Here is a 15816-nt window from a genome sequence, read left to right as displayed (position 1 = left end):
AATCGAAAAATTTAAATCGAAATAATTCTAGCTGCAGCTAGACGACGTGCGAAAAAGCGTAATTTTAGTGGACTAGGTCTACTGGAGATACCACTTAAAAAAAAACGAGTCAAGTGTCTTACCTCCTGGGTGACTTGGAAAAGACACTTGATTTACACGTAATAATTTTTTAATATTATATTGATTTATATTATCATTGTTTATTTTTTTTTAATTATATTTCAGCTATATACAATTATAAACTTTGCTCCGACTTATTATGTTTAACAATTTTTTAGATTTTTAAATGTTTCAAGATTTTCAAATGCTCAAACGCTATTGGCTAAACAGCCTCGTGACAAAAGCCAATTGGAGAGCACACTCTTAACGTTCACGTTCAGTGTAAATCGGCCATTATTGTCACTTGTGTTTTTTTTTGTTGAACTGTCCAAGGACCAAGACACGTGTTGATAATAATTTGTTTATTTAAATAATAATTGCCAGTTGATATTATAGCTAATTGTGAAAAATAAATCAACACATTTTTTGATATATCAAGATGAGTTCAAATTTAAATAAAAAATTGGAAAACAATAAAACTAAAGTGTTTAAAAAAAAGGTATGTTGTTTTTTTAGGTTAATTAAAATATTATTAATATATTATTGTGATAGAAATATAAATAATTATAATATTTTAATTTTTTATGTTTATAGGATAAAAATATGAAAAATAAAAAAAAAAATGTTGATAGTATTGAAAATGGAGCACAAAAATTAGATAATAATATTAAAAAACGTAAATTATTATCATCTGAAAATAATGTTAAAGTAAAAAAAATAAAATTAGATAAACAACAAGAAAAATTAGCTAAAAATGAAATGAATATTGTTAAAACAAAAAAAAAAAAGAATAAAAAATCAAAAAGACAACAAATTAATACTCAAGATAAGTCAACAACAACAAATTCAAATGACAAAGTTGAACAAAATGATAATGCAATTGTTGATAATAAAAACCAGCTGGATTTAAATAAAATTCAAAAATTATTAGCACAAAAAAAAAGCATGTCAAAGGAGAAGAAAGAAAAAACAATGTCATTAAGAGAAAGAATGTTGGAGCAATTAAGATCAGCAAGATTTAGATATCTTAATGAAACACTATACAACAACAATAGTTCAGACTCTAAAAAATTATTTGTTGAAGATCCAGATGCATTTGAAGCTTATCATTCTGGTTATCGTCAGCAAGTTAAACAATGGCCACTAAATCCACTAGAAATTATCATAAATACAATTAAAAAAATGTGAGTTAATAAATAATCCCTTGAAAAATTAATTATTTATTATAAAATATATTTATTTATGTTTTTTTACAGGCCAAAAGAATATGTTGTTGCTGATTTTGGTTGTGGTGATGCCAAGCTTTGTGAATCAGTTGAACAAAAAGTTCACTCACTTGATTTAGTTGCTGTTAATGACAAAGTAACAGCTTGTGATATGGCACATACATCCTTGCTAACTAGCAGTGTTCATGTTGTTGTATTTTGTTTATCATTAATGGGAAAAAATTTAGCAGATTATCTTTTAGAAGCAAATCGTGTTTTAAAACAAGAGTAAGTATTTTTTAATTTAAATATTTTGTTTTATTAATTTAATTAATTTTTTTTTTGTTATTATATTAATTATAATTTACAGTGGAATATTAAAAATTGCTGATGTTGAAAGTCGCTTTGAAAATATACAAGAATTTGTAAAGTCATTAGAAAAATATGGCTTTCAAAATACATATCAAGATTTATCAAATAATTTATTTTATTTTATGGACTTTAAAAAAATTGAAGATGTCAATAGAAGAAACAAAAATCTTCCACAAGTTTATTTAAAAACATGCTTATACAAAAGAAGATAATTTATTTACTTTGATAAATTAAAATACTGTACCACATTATTTAATTTAATAATTTATGTGGATTATTAATGTTTGTGACAGCTTAATCAGCATGACAAGATTTCAGGCATACTGATCTGATTGACACATTATTTTTTTTTCAAATAAAAATAATTATGCAATTCATAAATAAATAAATCATTGAGTATACTTAAATTTTTTTTTATTATTAACATATATATTTGAGTATTATAAACTTGAAAAAATATACTTACATAATCAGTACGAAAAAATTAACAACACTATTTTATAATTAATTAATTGATTGAAAAATAAATGATTAAAAATCAGGTAAATTTGGATCCAAATCATCCATCATTTCTGCATATTCATCTTTTAAATTTTCAATTTTTTCTTTCAACAATAGCTAAAATATTTAAAAAAATATGTCAGGTACAATTTTAAGAGTCAATTTTATTTAATTACTTACATGAGCTGATGAAATAATACGACTTATTGAACTTTTTGGCATGTAACGAATTTTTTCAGCAATTTCTTTGGCATCTGCTGTTGCAATTGATTGTAGTGTTTTATAGCCAGCATTGTAAAGTTGTCTAGCTCTTCCCTATTTGTCAATAAAAATATATTATTTAAATTTTCTATTACGTAAATTACGTGGAAAATTAAATAATAAACTTACTGCTTTAACAGTTGGTAATTCCATTAGAATTTCTAACTCGCCAGAACATCCATAGCTCAATTTTTTAGTAAATACTTTAATTAAATCTGGGAATGCCCAAAATTCTGGTATCTCTTGGCAAAATTTAATAATACAATTTGCAAATGATGCTGATGAAATCATGATGTTTTGTATCCAGCCTCTATCAACTTTATATTTTTCGGCAACAATATGAATTGACTGTTGATTATTCAATTCATACAGTATCAATGTCAAATAAAAACGAGAAATAACTCTGACTGAAACACTCTAAAGCAATTGTATATAATTAAAAAAAATAGGTGAAAATTATTTTTGATGATGATAGATACCTTTGGTACAACACCTTCACGTAATTTTATAACAGTCATTTCGTTAATCCCAAGTAATCTTGATACAACCATCAGGCTTTCTGGTAGACTCATTATCTGTTGATGATTATTTTTAGTTAAAAAAAAACAACAACAATAATAGAGATATATTATTTAAAATTAATAAACATACCACATCATAAAGTACCAATCCATCAACTTTAAATTTATCAGAAAAATCATACGGTGTTATCAAGTAAAGTAAATGCAAATCATTCAACAGTATCAATTGCTTTTGAGCTGTTTTTAAATCTTCAGCAAGAATATAAGCTGTTTTTAAATCAATATTAGCTGTAGAAAAAAAAAAAAACAACACATAATTAATTTTTTATAATTATTGTTAATAAATTAAAATTACCTTTCATTGCTGCTTTTCCTAAATTTGATAGCTCTAAATGACTCATCATTGTCATATCAATTAATGACGTAATATCATCATCATGATTATTTGTTAATAATTTTTGTGATGATATTTCAATTTTAAAATTTGAATTATATATTTTTTTGTCGATTAACAATGCATTTGACTTGACTAAATTTATAATTGATTGATCAACAATTTCTTTAATATTAATATCACGTCTTTTAGCTTGCAAGCCCAATAATGAAAATGAAACAAGACGATGTATTTCTTCTCGTGTTTTAACAAGTGATAAAAGTATTCCACTGAGAATTAAATAATTTATACCACGATCTGTTTCTTGATGAAGTGTACTCAAACAATCATCCATTTTTGATGTTAACATTTCTTCAACTTTTTTCATATCAACTTTTTGACAAATTAATATACTTTCACCAATTTGTCCCATTCCTGCTCTACCAGCTCTGCCAATCATTTGTTTATATCTACTTAAATTTAAAAATTGATTTCCAATATATGGCTTTCTAAGAATTACCTAAAAAAAATTGATTAATTAATTTTCAATTTTAATAAATATTTTTTGTATTATTTTGATTACCCTTCTTGCTGGTAAATTAACACCAGCAGCAAGTGTTGATGTTGCACAAATAACACAAAGTACACCTTCACGAAATCCATCTTCAATTAATTTTCTTTCTTCAGTTGTCAAACCAGAATGATGATAAGCAACACCATATTTAATTGTTTCAGCCAATATTGGACATAATTTACTCTCTGTTTTTAATGCATCAAGTAGTAGTTGTTTTTCAGCTTCTTTATGTTTTTTTAAATGACTGAAATAGTACATAAAATCTATCAATAAAAATACTAATTAATAATTAATCAATTAACAAGCAAAAAAATTAACAAACTTGAATAGAACATGTGTTAATAAACCAGCAAGACTTTCACAATTTTTTTTAGTTGAACAAAATATTAAACAAGAATCATTTGGCACGACATCCATAACTAATCCTCCAATTTTATCTGGATCTAGTATTGCATATTTTTTTGAATACTAAAATATAACAAAAGACAATTATTAATTACTAATAATACTTGAGATTAAAATTAAAATTACTTACTGGATATTTAACAGTTTTACAATCTTGAAATATATTTTCTTCTTTGACATCAACGAGACACATTTTATCTTCACATTTAACATATTCTTTGAGTTCAACTGGACGAAAATTTTCAACATACATATCAGCTTTTAAAAATTCAGCAATTTCAGCTAGATTACCAATTGTTGCACTCATTCCAATAATGTGAATATTATCATTAGCATATAGTAGCTTTGTTAATAACACCTCAAGACAAGCACCTCTTCCTCCATTTTCACCAAGTAAATGTAGCTCATCAACAACAACCATACCAATTTCATCAAGTCTTTTTGTTTCAATTAAACTATTTATTAAACCAAGTGCCTTCTCAATAGTACATATGTAAATACTATTTTTTTTTCTTCTTTTAATTGGTGGATATTGTCCTTTATTTGCAGCATATTCTTCAAGTAAAAAATCAAAATCAACACCATATGGTGCCATTGATTGTATTTTTTCTTGGACAATTGATATAAATGGTAATATAAATATTGAATTTTTTTTATAACATATTATTTGTTTTAACATGAGTATTTCAGCAACAAGTGTTTTACCTCCACTTGTTGGTAATGAATAAATTAAATTTTTACGATTTTTAATTGATGGCAAATTTAAACATTGATTTTGCCATTCATATAATGAATTTATTTTTTTTATTTTAAATATTAAACTTTTAACACGATCAGGAAGACCATAAAATGAATTACTATCATCATTTATTTTTAGCTCTTGTGACCAATCATCAAATTCAAGACCAGTACATGATAATGATGCTGAATTTAATATTTCATTTTTAGTATTACTTAAACTTAATGACAATTTACTTGTTTCTAATTTACCATCATTTAAAATTGATAAATTATTTTTAAATGATTTATTTAATAATGATTTTTTAATATTATTTTCATCAATTTTATTGTATGAAGAAGATGCAAATATTGTATCATTTTTCCAATTTGTCGTGTTGAAATTATCATTGATATGTGGTGTTTCTTTTTTTAATTCAGCATTGATATAATTGAAATCACTTTCAATTAATGATGGTGCATTAAAATCACTTGTTATTGATAAATAATCATTTTCATTATCATCATCATCATCAATGTATATACTTTTATTGAGACATGAATTATCAAAGTCATCAAAACAATCACTGAATATTGAATCATCATTGGTACTTATTGTTGCAATATTTAATTTATCATTTGATTCTTGTGTTAATACATCTAGCTCACGATTATGATCAATTAATTTTATTTTTTTAATTGCACTTGCCATATTTTACTATTTCTTTATAAATCAAGTCACATGTAACCTTGATTTATCAATTAATAAATATTATCATCAATTATTTAACAATTATGATGAAAATATATTTACCATTAACTATATTAAATTATCTACACTTTTTTTTAGTTAATTAGAGTTGATGATTAAACGTGTTGGTGCCTGTTTGGAGCTAGTTTTGAACAACTCCAACATCATCAACAACAACAATAAACAATAAATACTAATATTATTATTATTATTATTATTGTTTTTTTTTTTTTACCGGTAACATTGCGCGCCTAAATAAAAAACAAGATGGCATATTAAAACAAAAAAAAAGAGACACCACGTGAAATCATAACCTCAATAATAATTATTGAACACACATAAAAAAATGTCGTAATTAATTGTTATTTTTAACTATGAATTTATTGATGTTGATATAATAATAATAATTGAATAATAATAATAGTAATTTTAATAGTTTATTTATAATCATTAAAATGTTGAATAGTAGAAAAATAATAGTTGAATATCTTTGTAAATCAAATAGATTTATGAAACCATGTCTTTTCAGCAGGTATTTCATCATATTTAATTTAAATAAAATATATATTTATCTAATTAATTTATTTAATTACAGGTCACTAGATTCAAATGTTGTAATGATAGAAACAAAAAGAGGAAAAAAAATGGATAAAAAAAATATGCCAATAAATTCGTTATTTCGACCGATTGATTTATCAACAAATAATACAACAACAACAACAACAACAACAACAACAGAAGGACACGTTAATGTTGGTGCTGAATTAAGTGGTGTTATAAATAAAAGTGACTTACAAACAATTTTAACAAAATTTTATATGAAAAAAGAAATTCACAGTTTAGCTAAAGAGTATGGTCTTGACAATGATCTTCAACAACAAGCATTCAATAGTTTTCGTCGTTTTTGCATGGAAAACGAAACTCTACCAGTTGATTTACACATTGTCATATCAGATATAATAAATGGTGGTAATGTGTCTGACTTGTTTCCATATTTTATCAAGCATGCAAAAGAAATATTTCCACATCTTGAGTGCATGGATGATTTGAAGAAAATATCTGATCTTCGTACACCAGCAAATTGGTATCCTCTTGCTAGAACTAAAAAACGTAAAATAATATTTCATGCTGGACCAACAAATAGTGGCAAAACTTATCATGCCCTAGAACGTTTTAGAACAGCTAAAAGTGGATTATATTGTGGTCCATTAAAGTTATTAGCAACTGAAGTATTTAACAAAACAAATAGTTTAAATACACCATGTGATTTGGTAACTGGTGAAGAAAGACTATTTGCAAATGGTGTTAATAATCCATCAGAACATGTTGCATGTACAGTTGAGATGGCTAAAATAAATGCACCATGTGAAGTTGCTGTAATTGATGAAATACAATTGTTAAAAGACTATGCAAGAGGATGGGCATGGACACGTGCATTGCTAGGCATACCAGCTGATGAGATACATCTTTGTGGTGAAGCTGGTGCAGTTGATTTGGTACGTGCACTATGCTTAACAACTGGTGAAACTGTTCATGTTAATCATTATAAACGTTTGACTGAATTGGAAATACAAAATCAAGCAATTGTGACATACAAAAATATACAACCTGGTGATTGTATTGTTTGCTTCAATAAAAATGACATTTATTCAGTATCAAGAGAGCTGGAAATGAATGGCATTGAAGTAGCTGTGATATATGGTGGTTTACCACCAAATACAAAGCTCAGTCAAGCAGCTAAATTCAATGATCCAAAAAATACATGCAAAGTCATGGTGGCAACTGATGCAATTGGTATGGGCTTGAATCTTCACATCAGACGTGTCATATTTTATTCAATGATTAAACCAACAGTAAATGAAAAAGGTGAAAAAGAAATGGATAAAATATCAGTGTCATCAGCCCTACAAATTGCTGGACGTGCTGGACGTTATGGTACCCAGTGGGAAAAGGGATATGTCACAACATTCAAGGCTGAAGATTTGTCATTATTAAAAAGTATTTTATCTCAATCACCAGAGCCAATAACACAAGCTGGTCTACATCCAACAGCTGATCAAATTGAATTGTATGCATACCATTTGCCAAAAGCACCATTATCAAATTTAATTGATATATTTGTTGCACTGTGTACTGTTGATGATTCACTGTATTTCATGTGTAATATTGATGACTTTAAATTTCTTGCTGATATGATTCAACATGTGTCACTTCCACTACGTGCACGTTATGTATTTTGTTGTGCGCCAATCAACAAAAAAATACCATTTCCATGTACAATGTTCCTTAAATTTGCTCGTCAATACAGCAAAAATGAGGCAATAACATTTTCATGGTTGACACAACAATTTGATTGGCCATTAAAACCACCAAAAACAATAATTGACTTGGTGCATCTGGAAGCTGTGTTTGACGTAATGGATCTATATCTTTGGCTGAGTTATAGATTCATTGATTTGTTTCCAGACACACATCTTGTTAGAAATCTTCAAAAAGACATTGACATGATGATTCAAGATGGTATATTAAAATTAACAAAATTATTAGCTAGCAATGAAACAAGTGCAAGCAATTCACTTACAAATACATCAACAATTACTGATAATAATCAGTATAATAATAATAATGGTGGTGGTGCTTATAATAGCAGAAGAAAACATCATGGACAAGGTAAATTAACTGATAAATTACTTGAAAGAGGATTATTAACACCAAGTATGTTACAAGAATTACAACGTGAATGGTCTATACAAAATCAAAAAAATAGAATAACTGATAACAAAATTTTTAATAGAAATAAAAAAATTAAATAATTATTTATTTTGTGTCTTAAGTTATTATTATTATTATTATTCAAATCAATAATTTTTTTTTTTTAAATTACTAATCAAATAATTTTAATAAGCTTACAATAATATTTTTATTTATTTTTTTTATTATAAAATTTTAACAAATTCAGCAGCTCAAGGTAATTTTGCTTTTTTACGTTTAGCTATTGCATTTAATGAGTTACATTTTTTACAACGTGCTTGTCCAGGTTTAATCATTATTGAACATTCAACATGTCGCCAATTAACACCATCTAGATAACCAATTGTGTTGTCCATATCAGCTGGATTTATTTTTTCACTTGTACCTTTATTAATAAAACAAAACATTAATTAATAATGTAGATAAATTAATATTTAAAATTTAAATTTAAAAAATAAATTACCTTGACAAACAGTTCTTTCATCAAATTCTCTAATAATATCAGTAACATCATCAACATCTGTAACTTGAACACTATTTGTGCCTTTAATTAATTTATAAACTATTGGATCAATTTCTCTTCCACCAGCTGATGTTCTCATCAACATGTCATTTTGTATAAATACTTGTTTTCTAATCCATGGTATACCACCACTTGTTGTTTCAATATATGCATATATAACTGTTGTCACATCACCTCTTGATTCAACAAGTACACACCAGCCACTTGGTAATGTGACATCAGTATAAGTCTCAAGTAAATCTTCAAATAACATACCGTCATCTTCCTCTTCTTCATAATTTATTTTTGCTGCTGCTATTTGTGCTTCTGATATTTTTGGTTCTAATATTTTTGATGCTGGTGTTTGTGCTTCTGATAATTTTTGTGCTGTCATTTTTTGTTCTATTATTTTTGATGTTGGTATTTGTAGTTGTGATAATTTTGATGCTGGTATTTTTGGTTCTGATATTTTTGTTGCTGGTATTTTTGGTTCTGATATTTTTGTTGCTGGTGTTTTTGATGATGGTAATTTTGATGCTGTTTTCGATATTATTTTTGCCTTTTTCTTTGTTTCAGCCTTAATTTTTTTCCACATTGGGTATTCATCATCGTCATCATCATCTTCATCCTCTTCATCTTCTTCGTCTTCATCGTCATCTTCAATATATTTAACATTTTCAAGCTTAATTAATGGATTTTTTTCAACTTTTTTTTCTTTAGAATCATCAACATTATCATCATCACCACCATTTATAATATCATCCTCGGTAAAATCTGTTTTAGAATTTTCATCAACTGGTTTAATATAATACAGCTGTTTTGTATCACCAGTTTTAATATAGAATGCACTTTTATCTCCATTATCATCAACATCCATATTAGCTGGATCAATAATATCTATCGGTTCAGTTATCATTTTTTCTTGACAATTATTATCACCACCAGCACGAGTTTTTGATACAACTGTTCCATTTTTTGAAACAGGTTTTTTAATACTTGGTTTATCATTTGTTTTTTTGGCAGTTGCTTTTAATTTATTGTTATTGTTGTTTACCTTTGCAGGTGGTACTGGCAATGTTTTTCTCATGCTACTTCTTGTTGCTGGTTTTTTTGTCTCAATAAATTCTTCTTCTTCTTCTTTTTCATCTTCTTTATTATGATTTTCCTCTTGTCTTTCATCATGTGTTTCTTTTATCATTTTTTGTTGTTGATTTTCTTCTTTTTCTTTTTCTTCTTCTGGTTCTTCATCTTCATCATCATCACCATCATGTTTTTCATGTATGAAATATTGATTATCTTTTCTTGTAGTAGGTATACAATATTGTCTACTATTTTTTTTTGTTGTTGGTACTGCACCTGGTCTTAAACGACATTTTTTATATTGAATTGTTACAACATGAGGTGGTGTACCACTTGCCCATGATGATATAATATCACGATCATCAAAATGTTTACTACAAACATATGTTTCATCACAAACACTTGGTATTCCAAGTGCCTCCTTCCATTTTTTACGAGTTGGTGCGTCTTTTGGCGCCGAAAAAAAACTGTATTTTGTTTTAAAATTTGTTTCTTGACACAATATACACTTTCTTGTCATTTTTTTTTTTTTTTTCTTATTATTAAATCGAAAAATAGCTTTATTTTTATATTTTATTAATAAATAATTTGTTTATTTATTTTTATTTTAAACATCTAATTAACAATGTTTTGTTTTAATTTCTATACGAATTTTGTGGTTAAGTTTGTATTTGTGTTTTCATTATTTTTTTAATGAATTATTTTGCAAACTTACATGCCTTGTTGATTAAAATATTCAAATAAAATTTGTCCAATTAATTATTTCGTTAATATAATTAATCTTTTTCCACAAAGAAACAAGTCAAATGTAATTGTAATTACCAGTTTTTTAATTATCAGATCAACTGAAAGTCTGAAAAATGCTAAAAAATGGCAAACATATTACACAAACACACATAACAAATCAACAACAATGCAACAAGGTGTGAAGTTTGTTGATTTTGAAATTTCATCCAATCAAATGCATGATACAGTGAATGCGTTCACAATTACAAGGAATTCTTGAAATAAAACAACAACAATTACTTTTACTAATGACCAATAATTAAATTAACATTGTTAATGAATTTATATGCAACAATGTTGTTTATTTTATCTCATTCGATTATTTTTAATTAATCCAGAGAAAAAAATACCTTGTAATTATGAACGTGACCACTCTATGCTTCTCTCTCTTTTAACATCACAAGATGGCCGACAAATAATAGTATTCCCGCGCAATTTTAATTTTATTCTGATTATTATTTTATTAAAAAAAAAATTATTTACAATAATTGAATTAAAATTTCATAGGAATTTTGTTAAATATAGTTTATAATTATAAACATTTTTTTTTCTCATCATATTATCAATAATTAATAATCACAAACATAAAAAATAATCATCATTCTAAATAAATTAATTTAACTTTTTTTTTAATGCCATTTTTAAAAAATTTAACATTTTAAATGTTGTACAATGTTTTTTTTATAATTATTTATAAAAGCTATATATAGAATATGTATATATATATTTTTTTAAAAATCAATTGAAGGAAAAAAAAAAAAGAATAGTTAATTTGTTGTTGTTGTTTTATGATGGTTCACCAAGTTGTTCTTCACTATATCCATATTTTTCAATTGATTTTTTAAATAATTTATAAAATTGAATATCTGTTTTAATTTGATTTAAATATCTTTTCATTATTTTGACACTTGGTAATTTGATGTACTTGTTGTGCAATAAATATTTGTATATTCTTTGTGATTCCATGTAAATACGTAATGATAAAAATATCCAAGATTCAGAATGTTCAATTGTTGTATCTTTAAATAGTGGTACTTTTAGGCATTCTTTGATCATAACTTTTTGTACATTTGGTATATCAATATTATCCAAATATTTTAACATTGATTTATGATTATTGATCATCATTTTCTTTTCATTATTTTTACCATCATGTTTATCATTATTATGTAATGTCTTTTCTTTTAATAATTTTTGTAGTATAAATATTTGACGATCTTTATTCAATAATTCAGCTGATTCAGCAGCTTGTGGTAATTTTGATTTTTTACGTTTAGCTATTATATTTAATGAGCTACATTTTGTACAGCGTGTTTTACCATTATTTATTATTATTGGACAATTAACATGACGCCAATTTATACCATCACGATATCCAATTGAGTTGTCCATATGAGCTGGACTTATATTTTCAAATGTACCTTTAAACAAACAATAACATCAACATTATTAATAACAATTAAACAATAGCTTGATATATTTAAATGTAATATTTACCTTGACAAATTGTTCTACTATCAAATTCTCTTAGAAGATCAGTAACATCATCAACATTATGTACTTTAACACGTTTTTTTTCTTTAATTAAATTATGAATTTTTGGATTAAGTTCTTTTCCAGCAGCTGAGCATCTCATCAACATATCACTTTGTATAAATACTTGTTTTTGAATCCATGGTATGCCATTCATTGATGTTTTCATAAATGCATATATTATTGATGTATCATTTCCTCTTGATTCAACAAGACTACTCCAGCCTTTTGGCAACATTACCTCAGTATAATTATCAAGTAAATCTTCAAACAACATGACTTCTTCATCATCATATGCATCATTTAATTCAAGTGGATCAGTTGATGTACAAGTTTCCATTGTTTCACCATTGTCTTCATTATTTTTTGATAATAAATTATTTTTTTCAGTCTTAATATGTTCCCAAATTGCCATGTTATCACCATCATCAATATCTTGTTCAATTTCTTCAATTATTTCATCGTCATCATCGTCATCACCACCTTGTGAATGATACTCATAACTTTCAACATTATTATAGTCAATGTTTTCGTCGTCAATCAATGGATTTGTTTCAACTGTTATTTCTTTGGAATTATCATCATTTACAGCATCATCCTCAGTAAAATTTGTTTTAGAATTTTCATCAATTGTTTTGATATAATACAGCTGTTGGCAATCACCAGTGTTAATATAAAATGCTCGTTCTTCTCCATCTTCATTATCATTATCATCATCATCATCATCTAAATTATTATCTAGCTGTTCACTTATTATCATTTCTTCTTCACAATTATCACCACGTTGTGATGTTATTATTCCATTTTTCAAATCATGAAATTCAATACTTGACTGATTATTTAATTTTAATTTATTATTATCACTGTTTACATATGTACGTGGTATTTGGAATGATTTATTCTTGTTATTTCTTGTAATTGTTGTTGGTTTTCTTGTTTCAAAATCTTTATTAACTTCAAAATCATGTTCTTCTTCATCATCTGTTTTTCTTTCCATTATTTCATCTTCATCTTCTTCTTCTTCTTCATCATCTTGTTGATTTTTTTTTTTTTTCGTTGATACATTATATTTTTTTCTATTTTTACTTGCTGTTGGTACTGCACCAGGTCTTAGACGACATTTTTTATATTTAATTGTCACAACATGAGGTGGTGTACCACTTGCCCAATGTGATATTATATCACGATCAGAAAAATGTTTACTACAAACATATGTTTCATCACAAACAGTATATTCTGGATTTCCAATTGCATCTTTCCATTTTTTACGTGTTTCAGCATCTTTTGGCGCCGAGAAAAAACTGTATTTTGTTTTGTAATTTGTTTCTTGACACATTACACACTTTCTGGTCATTTTTGTCTTCTTTATTATTTAAACAAAAAAATAGAGCTATATATTTTTATTATTTAACTACAAGTCATTTATTTTGAACATTTAACAATATTTTTTTTTTTATGAATTTTGTGGTTAAGGTTAAATATTTAATTTTATTTTTGTTGCTACTCCGAAATTTGATTGTCGAATGTAATCAAATGTAAATAGAGCAGATGTAGAATTGATGGAAATATTCAAATAATATTATATTTATTATTTATTTTGATGATATAATTTATTTTAAATAACAAAGCAAATTTAATTGTAAAATTTATAAATAAAACTTTCAGAATATTACTGAAAATGGCAAACACTTAACACACACGCAGTCACACATTGTCTGCTGTGTCTGCTGCAAGTATGTATGATACGTATGATACGTCAGAGACTGATTAATGGATGCGTTCATAATTGCAAAGTTTTTCTGTTTACTGAAGAAACTCCCCGAAAAAAAATAGAAACGATTAATATCATTAATAGAATAATTATTAATAAGATAAACACTGTTAATAGAATTTGATTTACTTAATTATTCCGGAGAATAAATTTCTCGTAATTTTGAACGCAACCACACAATGTCTCTCTCTCTCTCTCTCTCTCTCTCTCTCTCATTTGCAAGGATCATAGAACAAGATCATAGTTTTCCTGATAATTCAAAAATAAAATTTATTTTTTTGCAAAAAAATAGAAAAATAAAAAAAAAAATCTTCTGTTTGAACAGGATCATAGAACAGGCAAAGAGGTATTTTATTTCCCAAGCAGTTACCTCCTTGCCCTTCCTGTTTTCCTAATATCTTCAATAGAAATTCGAAAAAATAAATAAAAAAAAATTATTTCTTAACAGGATTAGAAGCGAATATATTTCCCAGCAGTTACCTAATAAATGGAAATTCGAAAAAATAAATAAAAAAAATTTATTTCTTAACAGGATTACATAATAAGCGAAGAGGTATTTTATTTTCCAAGCAGCTACCTCCTTGCCCTTCCTGTTTTCCTAATATTTTCAATGGAAATTCGAAAAAATAAATAAAAAAAAATTATTTCTTAACAGGATTACATAATAAGCGAAGAGGTATTTTATTTTCCAAGCAGCTACCTCCTTGCCCTTCCTGTTTTCCTAATATTTTCAATGGAAATTCGAAAAAATAAATAAAAAAAAATTATTTTTTAACAGGATTACATAATAAGCGAAGAGGTATTTTATTTTCCAAGCAGCTACCTCCTTGCTCTTCCTGTTCTCCTAATATTTTCAATAGAAATTCGAAAAAATAAATAAAAAAAAATTATTTCTTAACAGGATTACATAATAAGCGAAGAGGTATTTTATTTTCCAAGCAGCTACCTCCTTGCCCTTCCTGTTTTCCTAATATCTTCAATGGAAATTCGAAAAAATAAATAAAAAAAAATTATTTCTTAACAGGATTACATAATAAGCGAAGAGGTATTTTATTTTCCAAGCAGCTACCTCCTTGCCCTTCCTGTTTTCCTAATACTTTCAATGGAAATTCGAAAAAATAAATAAAAAAAATTTATTTCTTAACAGGATTACATAATAAGCGAAGAGGTATTTTATTTTCCAAGCAGCTACCTCCTTGCCCTTCCTGTTTTCCTAATATTTTCAATGGAAATTCGAAAAAATAAATAAAAAAAATTTATTTCTTAACAGGATTACATAATAAGCGAAGAGGTATTTTATTTTCCAAGCAGTTACCTCCTTGGCCTTCCTGTTTTCTCATAATAAGCGAATATTCAAGCAGCTAAGAAAATAATAAAAATAAATAAAAAAAATTTATTTCTTAACAGGATTACATAATAAGCGAAGAGGTATTTAATTTCCCAAGCAGTTACCTCCTTGCCCTTCCTGTTTTCCTAATATCTTCAATGGAAATTCGAAAAAATAAATAAAAAAAAATTATTTTTTAACAGGATTACATAATAAGCGAAGAGGTATTTTATTTTCCAAGCAGTTACCTCCTTGGCCTTCCTGTTTTCCTAATATTTTCAATGGAA

The 15816-nt window shown here is 26.3% G+C and overlaps 5 protein-coding genes across 5 annotated transcripts; 2 read left to right on the top strand and 3 right to left on the bottom strand.

The window, feature by feature from the left end:
* The first annotated feature begins 815 nt into the window (after positions 1-815).
* LOC122854176 (ribosomal RNA-processing protein 8-like) lies at positions 816-3269 on the top strand. The gene is made up of 3 exons (XM_044154620.1): positions 816-1283; positions 1356-1592; positions 1675-3269. Exons 1-3 carry the CDS (start codon positions 859-861, stop codon positions 1886-1888), a joined length of 876 nt encoding a protein of 291 aa, XP_044010555.1. The 5' UTR covers positions 816-858; the 3' UTR covers positions 1889-3269.
* On the bottom strand, positions 2185-5740 carry LOC122854173 (helicase POLQ-like). The gene is made up of 9 exons (XM_044154616.1): positions 4442-5740; positions 4229-4374; positions 3916-4150; positions 3315-3852; positions 3090-3247; positions 2918-3013; positions 2568-2855; positions 2358-2492; positions 2185-2294 (listed from the first exon to the last, which is right to left on the bottom strand). Exons 1-9 carry the CDS (start codon positions 5738-5740, stop codon positions 2208-2210), a joined length of 2982 nt encoding a protein of 993 aa, XP_044010551.1. The 3' UTR covers positions 2185-2207.
* A 460-nt stretch (positions 5741-6200) lies between these two features.
* On the top strand, positions 6201-8592 carry LOC122854174 (ATP-dependent RNA helicase SUV3 homolog, mitochondrial). Its single transcript, XM_044154617.1, has 2 exons — positions 6201-6311; positions 6375-8592. Exons 1-2 carry the CDS (start codon positions 6235-6237, stop codon positions 8590-8592), a joined length of 2295 nt encoding a protein of 764 aa, XP_044010552.1. The 5' UTR covers positions 6201-6234.
* On the bottom strand, positions 8549-10978 carry LOC122854175 (FK506-binding protein 5-like). Its single transcript, XM_044154618.1, has 2 exons — positions 8994-10978; positions 8549-8915 (listed from the first exon to the last, which is right to left on the bottom strand). Exons 1-2 carry the CDS (start codon positions 10630-10632, stop codon positions 8743-8745), a joined length of 1812 nt encoding a protein of 603 aa, XP_044010553.1. The 5' UTR covers positions 10633-10978; the 3' UTR covers positions 8549-8742.
* Positions 10979-11408: 430 nt separating this feature from the next.
* Positions 11409-14171, bottom strand: LOC122854170 (putative uncharacterized protein DDB_G0270496). The gene is made up of 2 exons (XM_044154613.1): positions 12396-14171; positions 11409-12319 (listed from the first exon to the last, which is right to left on the bottom strand). Exons 1-2 carry the CDS (start codon positions 13783-13785, stop codon positions 11685-11687), a joined length of 2025 nt encoding a protein of 674 aa, XP_044010548.1. The 5' UTR covers positions 13786-14171; the 3' UTR covers positions 11409-11684.
* Between the last annotated feature and the right edge of the window lie 1645 nt (positions 14172-15816).

This window comes from Aphidius gifuensis, linkage group LG4 (genome assembly GCF_014905175.1).
Source record: "Aphidius gifuensis isolate YNYX2018 linkage group LG4, ASM1490517v1, whole genome shotgun sequence".
In the NCBI taxonomy this organism is placed as follows: domain Eukaryota; kingdom Metazoa; phylum Arthropoda; class Insecta; order Hymenoptera; family Braconidae; genus Aphidius; species Aphidius gifuensis.
The sequence above is the reverse complement of the archived record's forward strand: the minus strand, read 5'-3'. Positions and strand labels throughout refer to the sequence as shown.